This window comes from Sus scrofa, chromosome 4 (assembly GCF_000003025.6).
Source record: "Sus scrofa isolate TJ Tabasco breed Duroc chromosome 4, Sscrofa11.1, whole genome shotgun sequence".
In the NCBI taxonomy this organism is placed as follows: Eukaryota; Metazoa; Chordata; class Mammalia; order Artiodactyla; family Suidae; genus Sus; species Sus scrofa.
The window spans coordinates 68,819,902-68,846,790 of NC_010446.5; the positions used below are offsets into that span (position 1 = coordinate 68,819,902).

The 26,889-nt window shown below is 39.0% G+C and overlaps 1 protein-coding gene across 2 annotated transcripts in view; it reads left to right on the forward strand.

Annotated features, from left to right (window-relative positions):
- Window positions 1–26,889, forward strand: part of PDE7A (phosphodiesterase 7A) — a 118,674-nt gene that overhangs the window by 41,992 nt on the left and 49,793 nt on the right. The window contains exons 1-2 of one of the 2 annotated variants that reach the window (XM_021089290.1): window positions 15,051–20,006; window positions 25,917–25,977. In XM_021089290.1, coding sequence (XP_020944949.1) covers window positions 19,947–20,006; window positions 25,917–25,977 — 121 coding nt within the window. In that variant the 5' untranslated portion in view covers window positions 15,051–19,946. Of the gene's footprint in view, window positions 1–15,050; window positions 20,007–25,916; window positions 25,978–26,889 lie in introns of those variants that run through there. The other variant, XM_021089289.1, reaches the window with a different exon arrangement.

The window sequence follows — 26,889 nt, forward strand, 5'->3', positions numbered from 1 at the left end:
GCAAAGCATCTGTATAGTACCAGTTTGTATTCAAGATTCAGAAGAAGCAGCTCTTTAAATGTATCTTATTCATCAGTTGTAGATTGCCTGTACTTTATGTAATTGGCTCTTAATTGTTCATATAATAAGTCATTCAGCTGTAATCAAATTACCTATTTTAGTTTTTTTAGCTTCCACAGTAAACCATGAAATAAGCCATTTGGATAGCCAAAATGACTGATTTTCATTTTTCTCTTTATATAGCTTACATGTTGCAGGTGTTAAAACTGCCATGACTTTCCCAAATGGAAGGGAGATTATTCCAGATGGAGAAATAAGTTGGGTGCAGGTGTGGCAGTGGCAGTGTCCAGGCTCTGTTTAGAAAATTGCAAGCAAATTATTTGGTTGGAATTAGGGTATGTATAGGTTGAAAATGGGATAGTAAGGTTAAATTTGTGCCATAAAAGACAGATATTAATTGGTTTTCTCTATCTTCTTGGTAATAAAAAATATCCTGCTGTAGGGTATGCAACTTGCAGAGAGGGTTAAATATTTTGTGCCTTTTGCAGTGTCCCTCTCTTAACCTTGACCATACAGGGTTTTCTTATCATATCAGTTTTTCTCATCTCAGCTTTTCTCCTTCAGTTTTAGCAATTTTTTAAGTGATATGTTGGTGCACTGAATGCGGCCTGTCTTTTTCGGGAGTATGCGTTTGGGGTGGGAAGGGCGGGGAGAGGCAGGCATACCCATACACCTGCCCTTACCATCCTCTGACGAGTAGTTCCTAATTGATAATGGCAGAGTCTCAGGATAAGCTGAGATTTTGGCAAGGGATTTGTGAATCCACAGGTATTTGAAATAGTAAACTTTAAAAATAATTATGTATATATATATATATGTGTGTGTGTATATATATATATTTTTTAGTTATAAGGAGATGCTGAGATTAAAATTCATTTAAATGTAACTGCTGAACTCACAATGTCACATTATTTTGTATTTTCTCAATCAATGGATATATTTTGTGGTTTTTTTATGAGATAGGTCAGTTGCAAGAGGAGATGGGGGTGCGGGGTTGGGGGAAGCTCACAGAGAAATGGAGAAACGAAGTCTATTGTCCTCATAGGCCCAGAGACAGGAGGCCTGGTATAAGGCACAGGGCAGATGGGAGAACACCAGGGTGGTCAGAAGGCGGAAGATGGACCGAGGGAAGAGTAGGGCTGTGGCCTGTTTTGTTTTGGGTTTTTTTTTTTTTTTTTTTTTTTTTTTTTTGCTTTTTAGGGCTGCATCTGTGGCATATGGAAGTTCCCAGGCTAAGGGTCACATTGGAGCTGCAGCTCTGGCCTGTGCCACAGCCACAGCTGGATCTGAGCCGCATCTGTGACCTACACCAGAGCTCATGGCAATGCCAGATGTTTAACCCACTGAGCAAGGCCAGGGATCAAACCTGCATCCTCATGGATACTAGTTGGATTCATTGCTGCTGAGCCACAACAGGACCTTTATTGTGGCCTTTATTGGGGTTTCCCAGAGAAAAGCAAGACAGGGCAGAGTGGAGTTTGGGACTGGTTAATATGAATGATTTTGGCAGCTTTGGGCTGTAGGGGTGGTCCTAGTTGCCTGGTACCTGACCCTGGGATGGTTAGGCGTTTTGAGGTGCTGAGGTGTGATAGATGTCTGGCTCTGGGTTGGTTATCTTGTTTAATCAAAGCCACGCTTCTGGCTGGGCCTTTGTTGCCCTTGAGAGTTGGCTAGCCCAGGGAGGGGCACGTTTCCTCAGTCAGAAAGGTTTTTAAAGCTGTCAAAACATATAAAAATACACAGTGCAAGATATCAGAAGAATAACCCATATCTGGGTTGACACTTAGGAATATTAAACAACCCCCATAGCCTGCCGTGTCTGATTTCCTGGAGGAGTAATATTGTTGTTTAGTTTCTGAACAACTTGGGCGAATTTCTGACTGAAATGCCTACCCATTATTGATGCCGCGGACTGAAAATGGACTGTTATCATTGGGTAGTAACTGACAAAAATTCGAAAAGGGGAGCATTTTAGTCAAACTTTTACTATGAGTTAAAAAAAAGTAAGAGTTCCCATTGTGGCGCAGTGGAAATGAATCCGACTAGGAACCAAGAGGTTTTGGGTTCGATCCTTGGCCTTGCTCAGTGGGTTAAGGATTCGGCCTTGCCCTGAGCTGTGGTGTAGGTTGCAGACATGGCTCAGATCCTGCACTGCTGTGGCTGAGGTGTAGGCTTGTGGCTGCAGCTCCAGTTCAACCCTAGCCTGGGGGCCTCCATATGCCTCAGGTGTGGCCCTAAAAAGCAAAACAAACAAACAGAAAAATAGTAATGTAATGAGGTTTTTGTTTTTTTTTTAATTCCATGACTGTCTCATATTGTAACTTAGAATAGGAGCTAGGTTGACTAATGTCTGCTCTATAGAGAGGGGAAAACCATTTTACAGACAGTTTGAATTGTTTTTGATATGACTGCATATGTAATTAAAGCACTGGCTAGGGGTTATTAAATGATTTTTAAAGGCTTATAAATTTTAGTTAATGACTTTTTGCCTAGATTGTGTAGGAGAATTGGGTAGGAGCACCTTGGTGACATTCTGGGATTATCTTTATGCATCTGTCTGTTTATATCCAAGTACTTTCCCTTTGTCCAGCTGGAGGAAAAGGAGCCTTATAGAATGTGACTTGTACCAAGAGTCCATGGTTAGGAAGGCTGGACCTCACTCAGATTTGAACCCATGATCACATGACCCAAAGTTGCCTCCCAGTCCAGTTTTAAGAAGATATTTGTTGGCATGAATTTCAAACTTAAGAGAATTCCAGTCTTTGAGAAAAACTGGATGAAAATATTTTTCCTATTTTTTTATTGTACTAAAATACACCTAACATAAACTTTATTTTAACCATTTTTAGATGTACAATTCCATGTGCCAAGTGCATCCACAGTGTTGTGTAACCATCACCACTTTCCCTTTGCCCAGCTTTTCTCATCTGGCTGCACAGAAACAGTGTGCCTGTTAGATAGTAATTGTTAATCCCTTCTTTCCCAGGCCCTGGGAAACTGTTCTACTTTCCATCTCTATGAAGAAAAGTTCTTTTTCGTAAGAGAGTTTAGTTGATGTTAGATGATATATATAAATTAAGTTTTAAATTTTTTTGTGGCGTGATAGTTATAAAAGCATTTCTTTTGAACAAGAAGTACCATGAACTTCAATGTAAAAAGTTATTTTTGCCCTTTTAATTCTTTGCCTATTCTATTTTAAACAAAACATTATAATTACATATGCTCAGTGAAGAAGTCTTCATGTTCTCTTCATTTTATTAAATGTAAACAAATGGTATTAATTTAAGAGAAAGTAGTTCTTTTTTCTGAACCAAATCAAATTGCTTTTTTATGCATTGTTCTAGTTCGAGCTCCTTAAGGTAGGGTTAATTAGTCTTAATTGCCTTTGTAATTAAGTTCATCAAACTGGTAGCAAATCTGAAAGATACCAATCTTTTTGCTAGCCTGCATAAATTTGTATCATATTCTCCTAGTTGATGGTTGTCAAATTGCGTATAATTTGATTCAAGCTATTTTTTTAAATTAATATAGAGTGTAATTATTATTGCTCATTGTATTCCATGAGCAATAGTTACTGGGAGATTCTCTGCACTTTGGCCAGACCCTGGGCCTTGGGCTTTTGGGGTTGATATACCCAGGAGGTTGTGAAAAACCCAGAGGTCAGGTACCCCCTTACTTTGACCTTGAAGTGAGAGCCAGCTGAAGTACTCTGCTTACCTTTGTGCTTTCCTGCCTTTACTTAGTTTTCGCCTTAGTATTCCTTATTTTACTACCAGCTCATGGATTCATTTCATTAGATATTTTTTATATTTTCCAGCATTTTCAGTTGTTTTCAGTGGTAGAGTCCACTCTCTAAACTAGTCTGCTGTTGGAAATGGAAGTGATCTCAGTGACTTTTTTTAAACTGATTCATTACTGCCACTGAGTAAGTAATAATAATAATAAATAGACACTGTAAACCAGCTATAATGGAAAAAGATAAAAATCATTAAATTAAAAAATAATAATAGAAATAGGAACACAGGTTTTGTCTTAGCTACAATTTATTCTTGACTTCTTCCAAATTGGTGTCTGTTACAGAACTGGACAGAAGAAATTTTACTGTTATCTGCCATATCTTGCTTTCATTTTATAAAGGAACTAAAGGAGCCCAGATTGGAGGAAGAGGCTGAACTGAAAGTTCCTTCTCTAGCCTAGGTCTGGAAGAAGCTATAAGCCTTATGAGGAGATTCTGTATGAGATTTGTTGAGTGTTTTATTGAGATTTCTTGTAACTCGCTTTTTGTATTATATTTAAAGCTGTGTCTAACTGGCTTTAACATTACCGAGGTATAAGAGGGAACGTTATCTGTATTTATAGAAAAAATAGCATGAGGGTATGCTGTTTAGTTTGAATAGTTACCATTTGTGAGGTTTTGGTCTTTTGCCCTCCCAGTCCCTTCCTAGTTTTGTTTTTGTTTTTGTTATAATCTTTCTTCCTCTTTCATCCGTTCGTTCTTTCTTTCTTTCCTTCCTTCCTTCCTTCCTTCTTTATCTTTTTGGGGCCTCATTTGCCGCACATGGAGGTTCCCAGGCTAGGGGTTGAATCAAAAGCTCAGCTGATGGCCTACACCACAGCCACAGCAACACAGGATCCGAGCCATGTCTGCAACCTACACCACAGCTCACAGCAACACTGGATCCTTAACCCATTGAACAAAGCCAGGAAACAAACTTGAATACTCTTGGATGCTAGTCTGATTTGTTTCTGCTGAGCCACAACAGGAACTCCCCCTTCCTGTTTGTGAGCCTAAAGATTTGGGTTTTAGCCATCTTCTCTTCTCTCCTTGAGTAATCTTAACCCAGCACATGACCTTGAGAAATTACTCCAAATGCCTTCTCTAGCCCACCATGAGCCACCACTGAAATCCCTTCTTTAGCCCACCATGAGCCACCACTGAATGGCCATTTCCACTGAGCCCTCTTGTGAAACAGAGCAAATCAGACTCTTGAATCCTGTCACTTTTCTCTCTGTTCCCATGATGGCTCCCCTGATCTAGGCCACCATCCCATTCTGGATTAAGGCAGCAACGTCCTTACCGATCTCCTGAAGTCTTCCTCTGTAGTCATCCATTTCACACACTAGCACCCAAGTGTTTTTCCCAGAATATAATTTATGATCACTCTCCTAAATAAAAGCTTTCAGTGGTTTCCTTTTGTCCTCTGTGCACAGTCCAGACCTCTCAGTACTGTTGACAGCCTTGATTAATTCTCTAGTCTCTGCACTTACCACTCCCAACTTCACTTTACACTGTCACCTGCATTAAACTTCCTTGGTGAGGGGATAGATTTTGCTCCTCTTTTTGATATTTGTTCTAAGGCTGGTTTAGTGTTGCTGAATTCTCTCAGCTTTTGCTTATCTGAGAAGGTTTTGCTTTCTCCTTCAAATCTGAACGAGAGCCTTGCTGGGTAGCGTATTCTTGGTTGGAGGTTTTTTCCTTTCATCACGTTGAGTATATCATGCCACTCCTTCTGGCCTGCAGAGTTTCTGTTGAAAAATCTGCCGATAGCCTTATGGGGGTTCCCTTGTATATTATTTGTTTCTTTTCCCTAGTTGCTTTCAAGATTTTCTCTTTGTCTTTAATTTTGGTCAGTTTGATTAGTATGTGTCTTGGGGTGTTCCTCCTTGGGTTTATTTTGTATGGTACTCGTGCTTCCTGGATTTGAGTGAGTGATTCCTTCCCCATGTTAGGGAAGTTTTCGGCTATTATCTCTTGGAATATTTTTTCTGTCTCCTTCTCTCTCTCTTCTCCTTCTGGCACCCCTATAATACGGATTTTGGTGCGTTTCACATTGTCCCAGAGTTCTCTGATACTCTCTTCATTTGTTTTCAATCTTTTTTCTCTTTTCTGTTCTGCATCCGTAATTTCCACTAACCTGTCCTCCACCTCACTTATTTGTTCTTCTGCCTCCTGTATTCTGCTGTTAGCTGCTTCTAGTGAATTTTTTATTTCCGTTATTGTATTTTGCATCTCTTCTTGTTTAAGTTTTATATCTTGTATCTCTTTGGTCAGTGTTTCCTGTAAGTTATCCATCTTTGCCTCCAGTTTATTCCCAATGTCTTGCATCTTCTTCAGCATCAACAGTCTAAAGTCTTTCTCCTGGAGGCTGAGAATCTCCTCATGGCTTAGCTGTTTTTCTGGGGTTTTTTCTTTCTCCCTTGTCTGAGTTATAGTTCTCTGTCTTTTCATTTTTATAGGTTTTTGGTGTGGTGACCTTCTTACAGGTAATAGAGTTGTAGCCTCTCTTCTGATGTCTGCCCCCTGTGGCTGAAGTCAGTATGGGGGCTTGGTGTAGGCTTCCTGATGGGAGGGGCTGATGCCTGCCCCCTGGTAGGAGGAGCCGATTCTAATCCCTCTGGTGGGTGGGGCTTAGTCTCTGGATGGGATTAGAGGCAGCTGTGTGCCTGAGGGGTCTTTAGGTAGCCTGTTTACTGAGGGGTGGGACTGTGATCCCACCTGGGTTGTTGTTTGCCCTGGGGCTTCTCAGTGGCTGCTGACGGGTGGGGCCAGATTTTCCCAAAATGGCCACCTCCAGAGAAAGGCACTGCTGCTGAATATTCCCGAGGGCTTTGCTTTCAATGTCCTTCCCTCACAACAAGCCACATTCACCCCTGTTTTCCCAGGATGTCCTCCAAGAACTGTGGTCAGGTTTGACCCAGATTCCCTTGGAGACTTTGCTTTGCCCTGGGACTCGGTGCACGTGAAAGTCTGTGTGCGCCTTTTAAGAATGGGGCCTCCGTTTCCCCCAGTCCCATGGAGCTCTTGCATAGAAGCCCCTCTAGCCTTCAATGCTAGATGCTCTGGGGCTCTTTCTCCCTGTGCCAGATCCCCACACGTGAGAGTTTGATGTGTGGCTCAGAACTCTCACTCCTGTAGGTGAGTCTCTGTGAACCAGTTAGTTTCCAGTCTGTGAAGCTTCCCACCCAGGAGGTGTGGGGTTGTTTATATCACGAAATCGCCCCTCCTACCTCTTGATGTGGCCTCCTTTTTTTCTTCTGGAGTAGGGTATCTTTTTTAAGGTTTCCAGTCCATTTTGTTGAAGTGTGCTCAGTCTTTAGTTGTGAATTTTGTTGTTTTTAGGAGAGAAGTTGAGCTCCAGTCCTTCTATTCTGCCATCTTAATCCCTCCAAAAGTGCTCCTCTTTTTGAAATTAAACTTTACTGAGGTATAATTTAAACCGTTTGATGAGTCTCAACAAATGTGTAGAGCCATGCAGCTAACATCCTAACAGGATGCTGTGCCTTTCAGTCACCCCCAGAAGTCCCCCAGACAGCCACTCTTGATTCACTTGTTCTCGAACTTCATATACATGGAATTGTACAAAATATAGTCTTTCTTCCTGATTTTTTTTTTCCAGTTAGCACAGTGTTTTGGGGGTTTAATCCATGTCGTTGCAGGTATCACTAGTTTGTTTCATTTTATTACTGAGCAGTATTCCATCGTATGGTGGTACCACAGTTTATTTAGACATTTATTAGTTGTTGGATGCTGGCTGTTACTGGCTTTGACTCATATTATTGCATTTTGCAGATATGGTGTTTTTCATAAATTGAAGGTTTGTGGCAACCCTGTGTTGACAGATGATAGTTATCATTTTGGGGGCAATGCAGTATTTTTACTTTGAGATATGTACTTTTTTTGGACATAATGCTATTGCATACTTAATAGGCCACAGTATAGTGTAAACATAACTTTTATATGCACTGGGAAACCAAAAAAATTGTGACCCACTTTATTGTGACATTTGCTTTATTGCAGTGGTTTAGAACTGAACACAGTATCTCTGAGATAGGCCTGTGTTATGAGTAAGGCTATGAACATTCATGTTCAGGTCATTTTGGGGCACATGTGTTTCATTTACAGAGAGCTCTCATTGCTCCATGTCCCAACACTAGATATTGTCAGTCTTTCGTTTTAGACATTCTTCAGTGTATAGTGGTATCTTGTGGTTTTAATTTTCACTCCCCTGATAATTAATAACGTTGAGCATCTTTTGATGTGTGTTTTAGCTATGTATCAATCTTCTATTGTGACTTGTCTGTTCAAGTCTTTAGCCTATATTTTATTAAAAACTTTATTGGAATATAGTTTCTATACATGTTGTGTTCGTTTTAGGTGTACAGCAAAGTGAATCAGTTATACATTCACATATATATCCATTTTTCAGATTCTTTTCCCATGTGGGTTATTATAGAATATTGAGTAAAGTTCTCTGTGCTATTTAGTAGGTCCTTGTTATTTACCTATTTTATATATAGTAGTGTTTATATGTTAATCCAAAAGTCCTAATTTATCCCTCTTCCCTCTAGCCTATTTTAAATTGAATTATTTGTCATTAGGTTATGAGTTTTTAATATAAGTATAATATATTCTGGATCAAGTCCTTTGTCAGATTTTTGTATTGCAAATATTTGAGTCTGTGGTTTGCTCTTTCGTATCTTAACGCTGTCCTTGAAAGGAAGTTTTAACTATAATTAAGTATAATTAACATTTTTTCCTTTATGATTAGTGTTTTTGTATCTAGAAGTCTACTTAATCCAAAATCATGAATATATTCTCATACTTTTTCCTAGAAATTTTATTATTTTCACCTTTGCATTTAGATATAATGATCTATATTAATTTTTTGTATAGCATGAAATTATATTTTGCGTTTTTTTTCTTTTTCTTAATTTTTTTTTTACAGTTGCACCTGCAGCATATAGAAGCTTCCAGGCCAGGAGTTGAATCAGAGCTGCAGCTGCCGGCCAGTGCCACAGCCACAGCAACGCCGGATCCAAGCCTTACCTGTGACCTACATTGTAGTTTATGGCAATGCTGGATCCTTAATCCACTGAGCAAGGCTAGGTATTGAACCCACGTACCCACCAATACTGTGTCGGGTTCTTAATCTGCTGAGCCTCAATGGGAACTCTGAGATTTTTCTTTCTTCATAAATTTATATAGTTTTTCCAGTGCCATTTGTTGATTACACTTTACCTTGAATTACTTTGGCACCTTTGTCAAATACGGATTGACCGTAAGTGTGGGCCTGTTCTGGATTCTCTGTTCAGTTCTGATGCTCTACATCTGTCCTAACATAAGACCACACTGTCTGGTTTACTGTGGCTTTAAAGTAAGTCCTGAAAGCAGGTAGTGCACATCCTCCAATCTTTTTTTCTTTTTTCCAAAAAATTTTTGGCTATTCTATAGATGTATTTCTATGTACATTTTAGAATTTGCTTGTCAATTTCTTTTTTTAAAGCACTCTGTAATTTTAATTGGGATTGTATTGGACTTAACTTGAGGAAAATTGAAAACAATATTGAGTTTATAAATGTGTGTATTCATTTCCTGTGGCTTCCAAAACAGAATATTACAAACTGGGTGGTTTAAAGTAACAGAAATTTAGTCTCACGGTTCTAAAAACTCGAAATCAGAAATCGCAGTGTTGGCAGGACCATGCTCTCTGAAGGCCCTCGGGAAGGAATCCTCCTTTGTCTCTGGTTGCCAGCCCTCCTTGGCATTCCTTGGCTTGTAGGTGCATTAGATGCTTTACTCCAGCTTCTCCTTCCATCTTCACATGACTATCTCCCTTGCGTGGTGGTGTGTGTCCATATTTCTCTCTTCTTATAAGAACATGAGTCATGCTGGATTTAGAGCCCACTCTAACCCAGTATTCTGTCTTAATTTGGTTACATCTACACGGAACCTATTTACAAATCAAGTTGCATTCACAGGTACTGGGGGTTATGACCTTGACAGATCTTTCCAGGAAAACACAGTTCAGTCTTGTATATCTCTCCATCCATTGTATATCTCTCCATTGATTTAGGCCTTTAATTTCTCCTAAAAATATTTTATACAGTTCTTACACTGTTTTCACAGTTTGTGAACACCATATATACCCTTTTGTTTGAACAAAGATACATCGTAAAAGAAATGTTATAATTTCAATATACAGGTCTTGTTCATATACTATTAAATTTGTCTCTGAGGAGTTCCCTTTGTGGCTCAGGGGGGTAATTAGCCTGACTAGTATCCATGAGAACTTGGGTTAGATCCCTGACCTTGCTCAGTGGGTTAAGGATCCAGTGTTGCCATGAGCTATGGTGTAGGTCGCAGACGCAGCTTGGATCCCGAGTTGCTGTGGCTATGGTGTAGGCTGGTAGCCACACCTCCAGTTGGACCCCTAGCTTGGGAACTTCCATATTCAGTGGGTGCAGCCCTAAAAAGACAAAAAACAAAACAAAACAAAACTTGTCTCTGAATATTTCCTGTTTGTGGATGCTATTGGAAATAGTATTTTTAAAAAAATTTTATTGGGGTATAGTTGATTTACAGTGTTGCATTGAAAATAGTGTTTTTAAATATTTTAATTTTAATTGTTTTTCATTGATACGTAGAAATAAAATTGATTTTTTTGTGTATCAAATTTGTGTCCTATGATGTTGCTATATTTTATTTTTCCAGTAGTTCTTTTGTAGAGTCTTTAGGATTTTCTATAAGGATAATTATATTGTCTGCAAATAAAAGACAGTTTTTATTCTTTCTTTCGGATTTGTATGCCCTAAGTTTCTTTTTCTTGCCCTAATGCATTGGGTCTTACTGTAAATACCATGTTGAAGTTGTAGAGCAGGCATCCTTTTTCTTTTTCTTTTTTGGCTGACCTATGGCATATGGAAGTTCCTGGGCCAGGGATTGAACCTGATCCATAGCAGTGACAATGCCAGATCCTAACATCCTGCACCACAAGGGAACACCTTTGTCATAGTTGTTGTTTTTCATGATCTTAGGGCAAAAACATTTAGTTTTCTGTTTGTAAGTATGATGATGATGATGGCTGTAGATTTTTTCATAGATGTCTCTTATCAGATGAGGAAGTTTCCATCTATTTCTAGTTTAGTATGAAAAGTTTAACACAAATGAGTATTGAATTTTGTTAAATGCTTTTTCTTTATCAATTGAAATGATTATATGATTTTTTAAATTCTACTAATATGTTGAATTATACTTATTGCTTTTTTGAACAATAAACCAATTTTGGATTCCTGGGATAATCTCCACTTAGTGATAATGTATTTCCTTTTTGTATGTTGTTGGATTTGATTTACCAATATCTTCTCATAGATCTTTGGATCTATGTGTTTCTCATTATGTCTTTGATTTATGATTTCCTTTTGTAATGTCTTTGCCTGGTTTTGGTATAATTTCATTTTTAGCAATTTTATTGTGATGTAGTTTGGTGTGTTTCTCCTAATTTGGGGTTCATTGAGCTTCTTTGACATCTGGATTAATAGTTGTCATTTAATTTAGAAAATGTTTAGATAATTTCCATTGATTTCTTCTGTAGTGTTTAGAGTGCCATTAGGCTCAACTATGAATTTTTATTTTAGATGTATTTTTCAGCTATAGGTGATCCTTTTTTTTTTTAAGTTTCAATTCTTTTTTCATGGTGTACATGTTTTCCTTTAAATCTTACTAATTTCATCATCTTGTTCATTTCTGGGTGTGTTTTTAATGACTCCCCCACGCCCCAGTTTGAGGTCACATTTTCTTGTTTATTCTAATTTTTTCATTTGTTGTCTTTAAAGGAGTGTTGAGTTTTGATCTGGCAGGCAGTTTAGTTACTTGTGGATCTGCCTGATTCTTTTAGACGTATTGTAAGCGTTGTTAGTGTGGGTCCAGAGCAGTGCTGTCCAGTGGAACTTTCTGCCTTGATAGACTGCTTTTGCCCTTCTCTTATCCTGTGACGTTTCCGAGGTCTCTGTGGAATGGCCGAGGTATTCTGTGAGTGCTCATCACCCACATGTTTCCCAACTCTCCTGTAGTTGTTCTTTCCCTGGTGGTTGTTATTTTCCCAGCCTCATGGAATCTCATCCTACACATGCCTATCTTGGTATCCAGCCAAAGACTCAAGAGGACCCACTTTCAGACCTTTGGAGCCCATTATCTTCATGGCTCTTCTTCTCTGGTACTCAGCAAAGTCCAAGGGCTATAACTTACCTGAACTCCAGTTTCTGTGTCCTCAACTTTGTGAGACTGCTTGCTCTGTCGTGTTACTCTGCTCTGCTTCAGGGTTTGGTAACTGCCTTCAAGAAACCTGGGCAGTTATAGGGCTTACCTACTTTGTTTGTTTCTTTCCCCCCTACTGTCAGGGATCAAAGTCGTGTACTCCCTGTACAGGACTAACATGTGAAAGCAGTGCTTCATATGGAAAGCCTAGTGTCTTAGTTGTTCATGATGGGACTGCTGGTCTACTACCAGTTACCCTATTATTTGTTGACCTTTGTTTTGAGTTTTAGTCGGCTGTGAGTTTGCTTTTGCTTATGTACTGCCTTTTCTCTGATTAGAGCTCTTTTCCCTGTTTCTTGCAAAGCAAACCTTTGTGCATCATTTAAGGGTCAGATTATATGCCATTCTTCCCCAGTGGTCTCCCTAGATACTACTAAATCCTGAGTTAGGTGTCACATTTGATACTCATAGCATGTTATATTTGCTTGTAACTGTAGCTGTTTGTTATTGGGACTGTCTATAACCCCCACAAAAATCTGAGCTGTGTGAGTGAAGGCAAGGACTGTGTCTACTTGCACTGTTTTCCCTGTATCTGCATCTCTCCTTTGCAGTGCTGTATGTGGAGATGAAATAGTACTGCTCATTGGACCTCAGTTACACTTCAGAAATCTTTTGTGCTTTTATTCTGATTGGTTTGGAGAGGGGAGGATTATTGACAGTTGCCATCCTTTTTCAGAAGTCTCCCTTTTTAAATTTGACCAATCTCACTAGAGATTAGTATTTTTCCTTTTCTTTCTTTCTTTCTTTTTTTTTTTTTTTTTTTTTTTTTTTTGTCTTTTTGACTTTTCTTGAGCTGCTCCTGTGGCGACATATGGAGGTTCCCAGGCTAGGGGTCTAATCGGAGCTGTTGCCGCCAGCCTGCACCAGAGCCATAGCAACACCAGATCCAAGCCGTGTCTGTGACCTACACCACAGTTCACAGCAACACTGGATCCTTAACCCACTGAGCAAGGCCAGGGATTTAATCCACAACCTCATGGTTCCTAGTCAGATTTGTTAACCACTGAGCCATGATGGGAACTCCAGTATTTTTCTTCTTTAATATCTATGCTATATAATATTTTCTGTGTATTTACCCACAAATAGTGGTCTGCTCATTTATTATTTTTAGAGGTGAAGTTTTTTCCTTACCTATTAGTAGTTCTCATTTAAAAATTATCTTATCTTTTGGAGTTCCTGTTGTGGCTCAGCAGAGGCGAATCTGACTAATTCCATGAGAATGCAGGTTCAATCCCTGGCCTTGCTCAGTGGGTTAATGCCCCGGCATTGCTGTGAGCTGTGGTGTAGGTCGCAGACAAGGCTCTGATCCATCATTGCTATGGCTGTGGTGTAGGCTGGCAGCTGTAGCTCTGATTCGACCCATAGCCTGGGAACCTCCATATGCCATGGGTGAAGCCCTAAAAAGACAAAAAAAAAAAAAAAGAATTTTAAATTATCTTTTGAATAACTAGTAAGGACCTGCTGTAAAGCACAGGGAACTATACTCAATATCTTGTAATAACCTATGTGGGAGAGAATGTAAAAGAAGTATGTGTGTATTTGTATGTGGTGTGTGTATGTATATATATATGTATGTAACTGAATCAGTTTACTGTACACCTGAAACTAACATGATGTTATAAATCAACTATATTTCAATAAATTTTGTTAAAAATTATCTTTTGAAATAAATGCCAATAACCACTAATTGTTGTTATTGTTCTAGTAGCTTTGAAGAAATGGGTATGGCTAGGTCTGTGGGGTGTGGTAAGGGAATGCATTTCCCATTGAAGAACCTTTAATAACAGTAGTTTTATTAGCCAGGCTTCTTTGACTATTAATCGAGTCTTTTATAGTATTGTGAAATCTTAGAGTTGTCAGAGACCTCGAAGGTTATTTGTTCTAGCCTGCCCCCACAACCTGGTTGATAAAGGCTAGTATGATGCAGCAAATTTCGGTTTCCATGGTTCTGACTGTGGAAAGTTCTTAGAAAGTAATACTGAGTCAAATTCTATTTTCCACAAACTTCTGCCCATTAGTCCTACTTACACCTTCTATGATTTCACAGAATTCACATTCTAAAGAATAATTTCTTTTTTTTTTTTTTTTTTTTTTTTTTTTGTCTTTTTGTTGTTGTTGTTGTTGTTGTTACTGTTGCTATTTCTTGGGCCGCTCCCGCGGCATATGGAGGTTCCCAGGCTAGGGGTCCAATCGGAGCTGTAGCCACCGGCCTACGCCAGAGCCACAGCAACGCGGGATCCGAGCCGCGTCTGCAACCTACACCACAGCTCATGGCAACGCCGGATCGTTAACCCACTGAGCAAGGGCAGGGACCGAACCCGCAACCTCATGGTTCCTAGTCGGATTCGTTAACCACTGCGCCACGATGGGAACTCCACATTCTAAAGAATAATTTCTTATTCATTAGAGTAAGTGAAGGAGTTTACTTAGCTTACTGTAAGCTAAGTTTACATAAAGCTAAACTCCTTAGCTTATTTTATCTTAGAACAGATTAACACCCTGTTTTTATTCCTTTGCCTAAAGCATCTCAGTTCATAAAACTATTCCTTATATATTATCCTTATCTGCATTAAAACTATTATGTATGTATATGCATCCTCAAGTATAGTATTCAGAACTAAATTTGGTCTGATGATTGTGGCCTGTAATGAGAATAGTGGAGCAGCCTTGGTTTGGATACTTCTCTGACTTACTGCTTCCTAAGATTGCCTTTACTTTTTTTTTTTTTTTTTTTTTTTTTTTGTCTTTTTAGGGCCGCCCCTGCAGCATATGGAGGTTCCCAGGCTAAGGGTGGAATCAGAGCTGTAGCCACTGGCCTACACCACAGCCACAGCAACCCAGGATCCGAGCCTCGTCTGCGAGGCTACACCACAGCTCACAGCAATGCCAGATCCTTAACCCACTGAGCACGGCCAGGGATTGAACCTGCGTCTTCATGGATGGTAGTCAGGTTCGTTAACCACAGAGCCATGACAGGAACTCCAGATTGGCTTTACCTAATTGTCTCTTATTAACTTAGAGTTTAAACATTCTGGCTTTTTGTTTTGTTTTGTTTTTTTGAAAACTTTTAAATCCCATTTCCATTGTTTATATATGCATGCATTTATTTATATGAAAATGCATAGTTTATTCTCCTTGAGTTATTAGTGATTAAGCATGGAGGTTTGCACTTTGTGGTTTATGTGCAGACTGTGTATACATTACTCTGATCTGCAGCCCAGTAAATAAGCTGTAGAACAAGACAGCGTCACCTGTGGAGTTCTGTTCACTACCTCTAGGATTCTTCCACGATTTTAACATCCAGTATTTAGTCTCTGGTTATGTTTGTTCACTCAGCCAGGAGTCAGGCCAGCAGTGCTATGGGGCTCACATTGCTCACTTTTGTTCTTAAGGATGCCTGCAGAGACTGTATGTGCAGCCCTACTGAAGCTAAGGTGTTCCCGTGTCTATGACATTCTCCTGGTCTTATATACTAGCAGCCTGTGTCCAGACTCTATAGTTGTGGGATCTACACTGCTGGGTTTGTCTGTCTGAGTGTCTGTCTGTCTTTCTGGAAATCGTGACCATTTCTGCTTTTGCATAATTTTTATGGTTCAGTAAGCAAATCTCTTAAGGTACTTTAATCATAGATGTTGTTTTCTAGACCAGAAGACTTGAATGTTTGTAAACTGTCAGAATGTTTTAATTCCTTCCTTCATACCAGGACTAATCGCATATTTGTTGCCATTCGATACTGAGATACTGTATAACAGAAAACTTAATTCAGTTACTCTAAATCAGTATGACACAAAGGCCGTAATTAACTGGTAAGTCTTATGTTACCATAGTTATAAAATAATTTTTGTTACTTATCAAAGCTTAATTTTTTGTCAGTTTCCTATCTTGAAATTCATAGCATTTGAAAAATAATAAGCTCCAATATGTGGGTTTTAATAAAAGGAATAAAAAAATCCACCCTGATTTATTATTTGGTATTAAAATTGGCTGGAATTTAAAATGATAAAAGCACAGTTGGAGGGTTTTCACTGTACTATTCACATTTTTCTATTATAAATTTGGTTATAGTTTCCAACAGACACTACAGTTGGATAAAGAACTGGGATAGGCTATTTCTGTCAACAGGATTCCAAAATTATAGACAGTGATGTCAGTGCAGATGAGTTAGCCTAATTTGGTCAAGAGAAGGACATGCCGAGTCTCTATATGGATAGCCAAAGGCTAAGGCCAAGGTTGACAGGTGTCCTGTGAGTGGCAGAGAGCCCCAGGGACAAAATTTGCGCACTGAGACATAGTGATCAAAGTTGTACCTTTTCTTTCTATTATTGATCACGCGCCTAAAGCAGTGAGATTTGCTTTTAATACCCTGACTGTTCAGAAATTAGTTTTATAAGCCCCAGAAAGGTAAAGAGTTTTATATTTTTTCTTATAGTTTCACATTCTGTTTTTGAAAGTTTTTTTAATTTTTTATTATTAAGAGAAGCCTTATAATTAATCAAGATAAATTAGTGGTAAATAGTTCATATCTCAAAATAAAGAAAATTTTTAAAGCCATTAGGTTTGTGCCATTAAGGGAGGTTAAGTATACCATTTTAGGGGAAAAAAGTGTGTTGCCTGAGGTTTTTATAAGATTGGAATGATGATAATGTGTCATGAGCAATGAAGGAGCTATGCTTTGAGGCCATAAACCCAGTAGCTAGTTCTATTCAAATAGGAAATTTTCTAATCTAGGGGGGCTGTGTCTGGATGATCTCTGTATTTCAGAGTCAGGCATATAGAAATGTAAGAAGAGGATTCTGGGGAACCATTTTCAGGAGCCAGCCTATTCACTGCTGTGAAAAACCAAAAAGCCAAGACCTTAGCCCCACCAGGCCTGAGAAAAGTTCTCAGGGCACTGGGCAAGCACAACATACGGTCCCCTCGTGAACCATATGATTTTATTTAAGCATAGAGTTGGGGTGGAGCTGGAGCGGTTAGGTCATTATCATTCTCAGGTCTTCATTATTTAATTCGGACTTGGCTAAATTTTATTGAGAGTCTGCTATGAGCGCAGTATTCTTTTACAGACGTTACTTAACTCCTGTGAAGGCAGGAAAGTAAAGCCCATACAGGTGGTCACTTGCCCAGGGTTGCTCAGCTCCTGGCAGTACAGCTGGGAAGTAAACCCAGGCTCTTGACTCCACACACAAGAGGGTTTGAGATAGTGGAATATTCTCAACAGAAGTTCATTTAAATGAGAGAATTTTCAGGACTACCCTTCTTACTGCCTTTTTTTTCCCCCTCTGTGTCTCAGTTCTGAGTCTTTGCTTCTCCTCTTGTTCAGTTCTTCTCTTTTAGATGAAAAGTGCAGATTCTTGACGTCACCATTAACCAAAAAGACATTTATCAAAATATTTAAGTGCTATACCAAAAAATAGCAATTCTGTATTTGCTTCTCAGAACTTAGCTTTTGGAGCAGCTCATCAGCAGGGAACTTGAGTTAAGAGTATTTCTGAGCTAAGCATTGAGGTGGTGGGCTAATTTGGAGTGTGCAGACCAGGCTGGCCCGGCAGATAATGAAAGATGACCACCAGTGATTCTCCTGAGGATAGGGCGATTGCACGCCGGTACTCTGTACTATTCCTGGGCATCCTTTGGGGTTGCTGACTGGAACCTTAATGGAACCCAGAGAGTAATCCAAGATCCTGACAGTCTCGTGTCACAATGAGTTTCAGGACAGACTAAAAAAGTTATCTCCATTTGTGCAAGGATTAGTGTTATAGCTTGTTCAGTAGAAAGAAGATATATATCTATATCTATAAAATGTATAAGGTATAGTGGGAAGTGTAGGGCCATGTGTTATGTATAGCTTCAATTTAGGAAAGTTTTGATTTTGACCTGTAAATTGAGTTTATTCCTCATTTTGACAGGTCTAGAATTAACTTTTTAAAAAAACCTTTGTACTAAGGGTTGGATAATGAAAACAGCATTGGTATTTGAACTCTTTGGGCTGTTTTGAAATATTTTAGGACCATCACGTGGGAATGGTCACTTGCAGATGACTTTGTCTCTCCACGAACTCTGCCCATGACATATGTAATTCTGCCACATCCTGAGAATCTCCCAATCCGTCCACTTTTTCTCCTCCCCTCCACCCAGCCCTACCCACTGAGCTGCACTTGACCAGAACCTTCCAAATTGGGATTAGCTGGAGTTCCCGTCGTGGCACAGTGGTTAACGAATCCGACTAGAAACCATGAGGTTGCGGGTTCGGTCCCTGCCCTTGCTCAGTGGGTTAACGATCCGGCGTTGCCGTGAGCTGTTGTGTGGGTTGCAGACGCGGCTCGGATCCAGCGTTGCGTTGCTGTGGCTCTGGCATAGGCCGGTGGCTACAGCTCCGATTCGACCCCTAGCCTGGCAACCTCCATAAGCCGCGGGAGCGGCCCAAGAAATAGCAAAAAGACAAAAAAAAAAAAAAAAAAAAAAACCAAAAAAAAACCAAATAAACCAAATTGGGATTAGCTTTTAGGGTGGAGACAAAACCCCTTCTCAGGGCCTCCCACGTCCTACTCTCCAGTCTCCTCTGCTCTCCCTGTATATTCAACTCACTGCGCTTGGTTTTGTCTACTCTGCGGCCCTTGTGCATTGCCGTGTCCACGTGGATCATTCTTCCTGTCCTCCTTACATTCTTGCCCCCTCAGTTCAGATCAGGGACATTTCAGGGACTCTGGGAAGAAGCCCCTTGCCTCTTAACCAGGTCAGAACCAGGCTTTGTTGGAGGGGTCTATCTCAGCTCCACTGCATTTGTTACAATCGCAATGTTGTATTTATTTGCAGAATTTGATTAATGTAGACTAAACTGTAAGCTTCATGAGGGCAGGAGCCATGTCTGTTTTTACTCGAAGATTATATCCCTGGCATCCAGCAAAGGGCCTGGGACGTAGTTGCAGTTTAATGAATATTTGCTGAATACCTGTGTGAAAGGTTCATGAAAGGGTTTTTCTCTGCCAACTGCCATGAGAGATGGTGAGGATGGATGGATAGAGGCCCACTTTGCTATCACAGAGCTCACTTACAGCCAAGAGAAGAATGAGACATGTAACCAAAGTGTTATCATAGAAGCCAGAGTGCAATTAGGGCTTGGAAATAATGTACTTTTAACTGCTTGAAAATTCACAGTTATACTGGCCTTTGCCAATAAATCCAAAATGAACGAATTATAATGTTAAATAGCACAGACATTATCTATGAGATCCCCTAGATAAAGCAATCCTAGTTCTAAAGGAGATAAAAAGTTGAACAAATTCAGTATTAAGAGTTGAAAAGACAGAATAAAAGGCATTCAGTTTTTTTAATGTCAGGACGTTATACCTGTGAAGCTGGTCTATGTGGAAGAAGTGGGGAAACTTAGTACGGCCAAACATTTTGTCAGAGTTGTCCGAAAGCACTCTCCTGGTATTAAGGTTGTGGGTGCACGTGCTTGGGGCCACCCTGAGACCTCATTGGTCTACTGTTGTGAGATTTGTTAGGTCAGCGCTCAGGAAGGTTTTCCCTTTCCTCTTCCAACATAACTGACTCCAGCCTCAGCCCTGGGCTGTGGTATTAACCACGCGCCGGTGGGAAGGCTGGCTGGCAGCGCTTTCTCGGAGGAGTCAGGTGATCCTTGTTTGAAGGCAGCTGCGTGAGGTTCGAGGCAGTCAGTGTCCCCTGTCTTCTGCCTCAGGACAGCTGGTTATTGTCAGATCCTAACAAATCTTCCTTGCTCGTTACTCGCTGGGCAAGGAGGAGATTATGCAGCGGGCTTTTCATTGATCCAATGGGAATTACGTTGATCTGGTGTCTGGCCTTGGTTCTTATCAAGTGGATTGCCTCTAAGGTAGGCCATCTTTATTTTTAGGATTGTGACATTAATCTTTAGTTTATGTATTGGTAGGAATGAACTTGCTAGTTGAGTTTCTTCTCCTTTTGCTTCAGTTTTTATTTCTTTGATTAAAAGACCTATGCATTTAACCTGTCAGCTGAGACGCTTAAGATTACTGCCTGTAATCTTCCACCTTGTTGTTCCTTAAGGGCTTTTTATGGCATCAATTACTTGGTATTGCAATAGGTTTCCTCAGTATCATTCCCTTGAAGTTTTTATGATTAAAGAAAGTTCAACTTTTAAGATTATGAAATTATTAAACAATTTAGACTTCCAATGTACATATTTTAAACATTCTCTTCTGGAGATAGAGAATTTAATGCAGAAGATAATTAAGAAATTTAAAAGTATGAATATTAACTCAAAATGTATCATCACTATTTGCTAAGCACCAAAGTTAAACTTCTTTTTCAAGCAAGTTTTTAATCCTTGGCAATATAATTTTTCATATTAAATAAGTATATTGTTTTAAGCATAATCTCTTTCTTGAAGCAGCCCTGTTTTCATAGTAAATGTGCCTGAGGAAATCTTTTAAAGAAAAATAACATACTCAATTTTTTTAAATCTTGTGTTTTATAAATTAAGAATTAATTTTGTTGCACTGACACCAATTTACTCCTTGTTTTTAAAAGATTAGTTTGCCACATTATTGAATGACGGTCAAGTTAATGTTCATGCACTAGTTGAATTGTGGATGTTTTCAGACTTGTACTAAACCACACTTTTTCCCAAAGAAATTAAGTTTTTAAACAAAAAGAATGCTAATGTCTTAAGTTTGTGTGTGTGTGTGTGTCTCTGTTTTTAAAGCATAGGGAAGAAGAATGGTAAGGGTGTGTTCAGTGAGCCGATGCAGTACTCGGACAGGTCCTCAAACACGAATGTTTTTCTAGCATATGTGAGATGAATGCACTCTGAAAAAGCTCATTTTACCGCGTCAGAGAAAACTGCTTTCAGAACCTGGGGCTTCATCTTTTGTAGGACGCGACCATTGTTGGTAATGTTACCCAGGGTATATTTAGTGCTATTGAGTTTAAGCCCTGTGACTACTGGTTTATTATCTGTAAAGTGGGGCCAGTAGAACCCGGCTCATGGAGGTCTTGTGCAGGTTCCTGGGGTTTGGATGAAAGCACATTTTCTGGCACAGAGTAGGAGCACAGCAAGGAGTTAATGCAGTCTTACGTCACCACGTAAGAGCAATACATCCGCTTTTGCACAATAGGTTACTTTGGTGGAAAGCTTAAACAGGGTAAAAACAGTAGCACTTCAATATCTTTGCTTAGTTTTCAGACATAGCTGTCTTTAAAAGTTATGTATTAACTAATATCAGGAACAACTTTTACGCCTCTTAGCATTTACCTTGTAAGTCGGATCTTTTGTGGAAGAGTGATTCACCCTGATTCAAGGTGACTGTCCTCCCAGAGCACTCAGAACTCTTGTTCCTTTGGAGCCTTACAGTTTAACTTGTTTATGCTGCGGCCATCAGTTTCTGATTAGCTCAGCCTCACCCATGTTTTGACCTATACTAGTTTGCTTTACAAGCTGTTCCCAGGATGGCTAAATTAGAAAAGTCACGAGTAGAAGCGTCTCAGTTATTTCCATTCACTGGTGAGGTGAGGTGGGAATGAGGATGGTAGCTCAAAGTGTTTTATGACTGACGGTGTCACATGGGATTTTGATTAAATTTGTTTTATTGTCTTTATTAAAAGTAGAATTTTACTAGTACATGGCTTTTAAAATGATAATCTTTTAAAAAATGTATGTTAAAAAATGTATGTTAAAATGCTGCAGTCTTGGTGTATAAAGCACTTATAACTATTTTTTTAAAATGACATTCTAATGGAAATCACATTTTTATTGTTACAATTCATAATTTGTATTTTTCCAAAATGAGTTACTTTAAATGATTCTGCCTAGGTTGTTCAGTGAGACAATACTTAGTGGTATTCATTGTCATCTTGGTCTGTGAAGAAGTGATATATATGGTCATTGATGGGTTCATGGTTTTTGTTTTTTTTGTCGATTCTTTAAAAAAATTGTTTTTGTCTCATATGCCTTTATTTCATAAGACCTATGTTTAGGATAGCATTTAAGCTAAATATTTGTGGATCAAACTTAACTGAAATTAGTAGAATAACTTGAATATTTTGCACATCCCTGAGTATTTTGTTAATACATATTTAAAGTTCTACTCTTTTGCCAAGTTTTTATGATTAACTAAATTCAGATCCTGCCATTTTAATATCTAAATTAGTGCCTCTATAAATAAGTCTAAAGTGATTACCTTAAAATAAATTTGGTATGTCATGGTTATAAGCTAGATTATGTTCACCACCCAGTTTTTTACTTACACTGTTTTATTTAACAGCTGAATTAGTCTTTCTCAGTCTGAAGTCTTATTTAAAGTGATAAATGAGTTTTTACCTTTCTCATTAGGACTGTTTTAGTGAATACCCTTCCTACATTTAAAAAAAAAAAAAAAAAAAAAGGCAACCTTTGTCCTAAAGAGAACTGTTAGAGATAACAGGTTAAAATTCATTTTAACAAGCTGTTTACCCAAGTTGTTATTGGGCACTAGCAGGTTAATGGTTATTGACCATGAAAATACGTAATCATATCTGATTTCATGAATAATGATTTGGCTGATAGAAATATTTATTTCTACATATATGCGCTCTATAGACAACTAGGATTTCCTCTAATATGGTGGTACTAAGCGGAAGCCTGCCCTCTAATAGGCTTAAATATCTTGGGTGGGGACGGGAACAACAGGTGTGAGTGGTGCCTTCTCACATTAAGTGATTGCAGTGGCTGCTCTGGAATAAATAGTGTACCATGAAACATGGCAGGAGGCTTAGGGTATTATTCTATTGGTGGAAGACACTAATTTTATTAAGCATGATGCTGCTGGGAGTTTATTCTGTATGATTTTAGTCCCTTGAGATTTGAGATCATCCATTTCTTCATAATAGATTCTTACTCTTAAATTTTAATTTACTTTGTGAAAATGCAAGAACTATACATGCTAAAAGATACTCAGTGAAAAGTCCTCTTCCTACCCCTGTGTCCGTCAGCCTCCCTGGAGGCAACTGATGTTGGAAATTAGAATGTTAATGTTTTTCTCTTACATGAAAAGCACTGAGGACATAGCAGTAATGTTCTGGGGAACTGTTTTGCATAACAAATCCAAATGAGGGCTTTAAAGAAGGTAAATGTTCTTTAAATAATAGTGAAAAACATGGTGTTTTTCCTCAAGATTTCTAGGTGTATGTTGAGTTGTGAATTTCATGCCAAAATTTGGTGAGGAAAGAAGATCATTAATCTAATATATAAAAATGCCATCTCTTTTAATATTTATTTACTTTTCATTTTTAAAGGTATATTGAAGTATAGTCGATTTACAATGTGAAAATTTCTGCTGTACAACAAAGTGATTCAGTTATATACACATCCATTCTTTTCCCATATAGATTATCACAAAATATTAGGTGGAGTTCCTTGTGCTACACAGCAGGTCCCCACTGGCCACTCATTCCATAGACCTCATGTGCACGTGCCAGTCCCAAACCCCCAGTCTGTCTCTTCCCCCGCCACTGCCTGTCCCCTTTGCTAACCATAAATTTGTTTTCAAAGTCTGTGATTCTGTTTCTGCCCTGCAAATAAGTTCATTTTTATCCTGCAAATAAGTTCATTTTTATCCTTTTTTTAGATTCCACATAAGTGTTAAATGGGTATTTCTTTTATTAATGAAGTTGAGCATCTTGTGTTTATTAGTTTATTATTCCTTTCCCTAGGAGTTGTACATTTACATCCTATCTGGTTTTCTGCACTATAATTCATCATTTTCTACTTGATTTGTGAGGCACTTCTTTTTTACTTTCATTTTTAGATGTAGCAGGGGGAAATTGGCCCTTTGTCATATATGTTGAACTAATGTTTCTTTGAGCTTTGTTTTTTGCCTGTATTTATGATATATAGTTTGACATACATAATTTTATGTAGCCAAATTGTTTTGTTTCTCATGACTTCTGGATTTTATAGAACAGTTAGAAAGGCCTTCCCCATTTAAGGATATTTTTGAGTATTTATTTAAATTTTTAAAAATTTTGGAGTTCCTATTGCAGCTCAGTGGGTTAAGAACCCCACTAGTATCCATGAGGATGTAGGTTCGACCCCCGGCCTTATTCAGTGGGTTAAGGATCCGGTGTTGCCAGTGAGCTGTGGTGTAGGTTGAGGATGTGACTTGGATCTGGTGTTGCTGTGTTTGTGGCATAGACCAGTGGCTGCAGCTCTGATTCAACCCTTAGCCCAGGAATTTCCGTGGGCCTCAGCTGTGGCCCTAAAAAGACCGAAGAAAAAAATTATTGAATTTTTATTATAGTTGATTTACAATGTTGTGTTAGTTTTAGGTGTACAGCAAAGTAGCTGGGTCTTAGCATGACGAGGTGGTGGTAGGACAGGAGGACTGCGGCAGGAAGCTGGTGGAGAGCTTGGTATGTGGATGTTATTCTGACCACAGTGCGGGGCATTGGAGGATTTTGAGCAGTAGTTGGGGTGTCGGCTCTTGCTTCTGTGTGAATGGACTAGGGGCCGGGCATGAAGCAGGAAATCCAGCCAGCAGCCCATTGCAGGCATGCAGATGAGAGGTGCTGTCGCCTGAGACAGAACAAAGCAGTGGCGAGAGGAAGGGAGCTGAGAGTCAAGGTGGAGTTGGCAGAACCTGCCAAGAGTGTTTCAGCTTTTACAGAAGTTCTTGTTTGTTGGTTTTAATCATTTATATTTTAAATATTTGCGGTACTTGTTATTTTATATAATGGTCTTATTGAGGGATAACTCATCTACTATACAATTAAAGCATACAATTCAATGGTTTTTGGTATCTTCACAGAGTTGTGCACTCACTCACTACCACGGGTAATTTGAGAACATTTTCATCACTGCAGATAACCTGTACCCCTTCATGTTCACTCCATTTCCCACCAACTTCCCCATCTCCAGCTTTCTGTCTTGATGGCTTTGCCTGTTTGGGATATTTCATATAAATGGAACCATATGCTCTGTGGTCCTTTGCAACTGTCTCGGTGTCCTGTTCTTAAGGTTCAGTCATGTTGTAGCGTGCATCAGTACTTCGTTCTTTTTCATGTCCAAATAACACTGAATAACATACTGTATACCTAGACCACATTTTATTTTCACATTTGTTAGTTGATGGACATTTTGGGTTGTTTCCATTTGGGGACTGTTCTGAATAAAGTTGCAGTATATTTTTTATATCTGTTTATTTTTAGGCACAAAAGGTATTTTTAAATCCATTCTCTTTCAGTGGCACCCCATTTTTTGTTTTATAGATTCAGTGTCTTCTCAAATTTCTTTGAATACACTAATTACATTCTAAAAATTTTCTTATTTCTTGCTAGCCTCTGGGCCATTTGGTTTTCCATTGTATTCCATTTATTTCTAGCCAAAGGGTTTCTGCAGATGTCTGATGAGTCTTACTTGCTTATTCATTCATGTTTAAGTGAAAGGAATAGTGAAGTAATTGAACTGTATCTTCATCAATATGGGCTTCCTTGGCAGAAGCTCTCTGCTCAAGTGGGCTCGTCTGACGTCTCTGCCATTAATTTTCCCCCACTGCTTGTTCCTTGCTCTGTATCCAGTTTTACAGTAGAGCTTAATCATACTGTATTGTAATTATTTGCCTTCCTCACAACTAGAGGTTTCAAGAGCAGATGCCATATTTAATTTCATTTTGTTTACTCAGCTTCTCTTGCACAGTGCATCACTAAACTAATAAATACATGTTTGTTGAATTGAATTTTCATCACATTTTAAATCATCATACATTAAAATGTGTGTGTTTTTTTCCAGAGGCGTGGAGCTATTTCCTATGACAGCTCTGATCAGACTGCGTTGTACATTCGTATGCTAGGTAAGCATTACGTATTTTGTACCAATATCAGCTAATTTTGTTATCATTTACCGTTATTTGAGATTGAGTTGTCTTTTACTAGGTAGCTTTTCATCCCTATTTACAGGAGAAATTTATCTATTACTTTGAAGTTTTAGAGTCTGGAAACCAAAATTAATGTGATGTGAATAGAGAAGAGTCATCTTAAAGTTACAGGTAACTGAGAAATCTCTGGCTTAACAAATGAGACGCTGTCCTTAGCACACAATGTGAAGTTGCATCCTGATTGTTCTTCATAGAAAAAGAGTGATTTGTAGAGTTGCTGAATCCTAAATAGATGTCCACTGTAAGATGGACAAAGATGAGGCCGTGAAGTACCTGACCACGCAATCCTGGCTGATGTGAAGAATGTTTATCTTCTTCCAGTCTCAATTCTTAAGTTTTCAATGTAGTACTCAAGTCCAGAGGGTAAAATGAATTTTGTGTATATCTGTACATACACCTTTCTTTCTGTCTCCCTCTCTTTTTGCTAGATTTTTTTTCTTCATCCATGCACTTCTCAATCTCTTGTACTTAATTCATACTTTATTAAAAATATACTATTACGATTCCAATAGGCACCCTTTTTTTTTTTTTTTTTTTGTCTTTTTGCTATTTCTTTGGGCCGCTCCCGCGGCATATGGAGGTTCCCAGGCTAGGGGTCGAATCGGAGCTGTGGCCACCGGCCTACGCCAGAGCCACAGCAACGCGGGATCCGAGCCGCGTCTGCAACCTACACCACAGCTCACAGCAACGCCAGATCCTTAACCCACTGAGCAAGGGCAGGGACCGAACCCACAACCTCATGGTTCCTAGTCGGATTCGTTAACCACTGCGCCACAACGGGAACTCCTAGGCACCCTTTTTGACTATCTTTTCTTCTACAACTGCTCT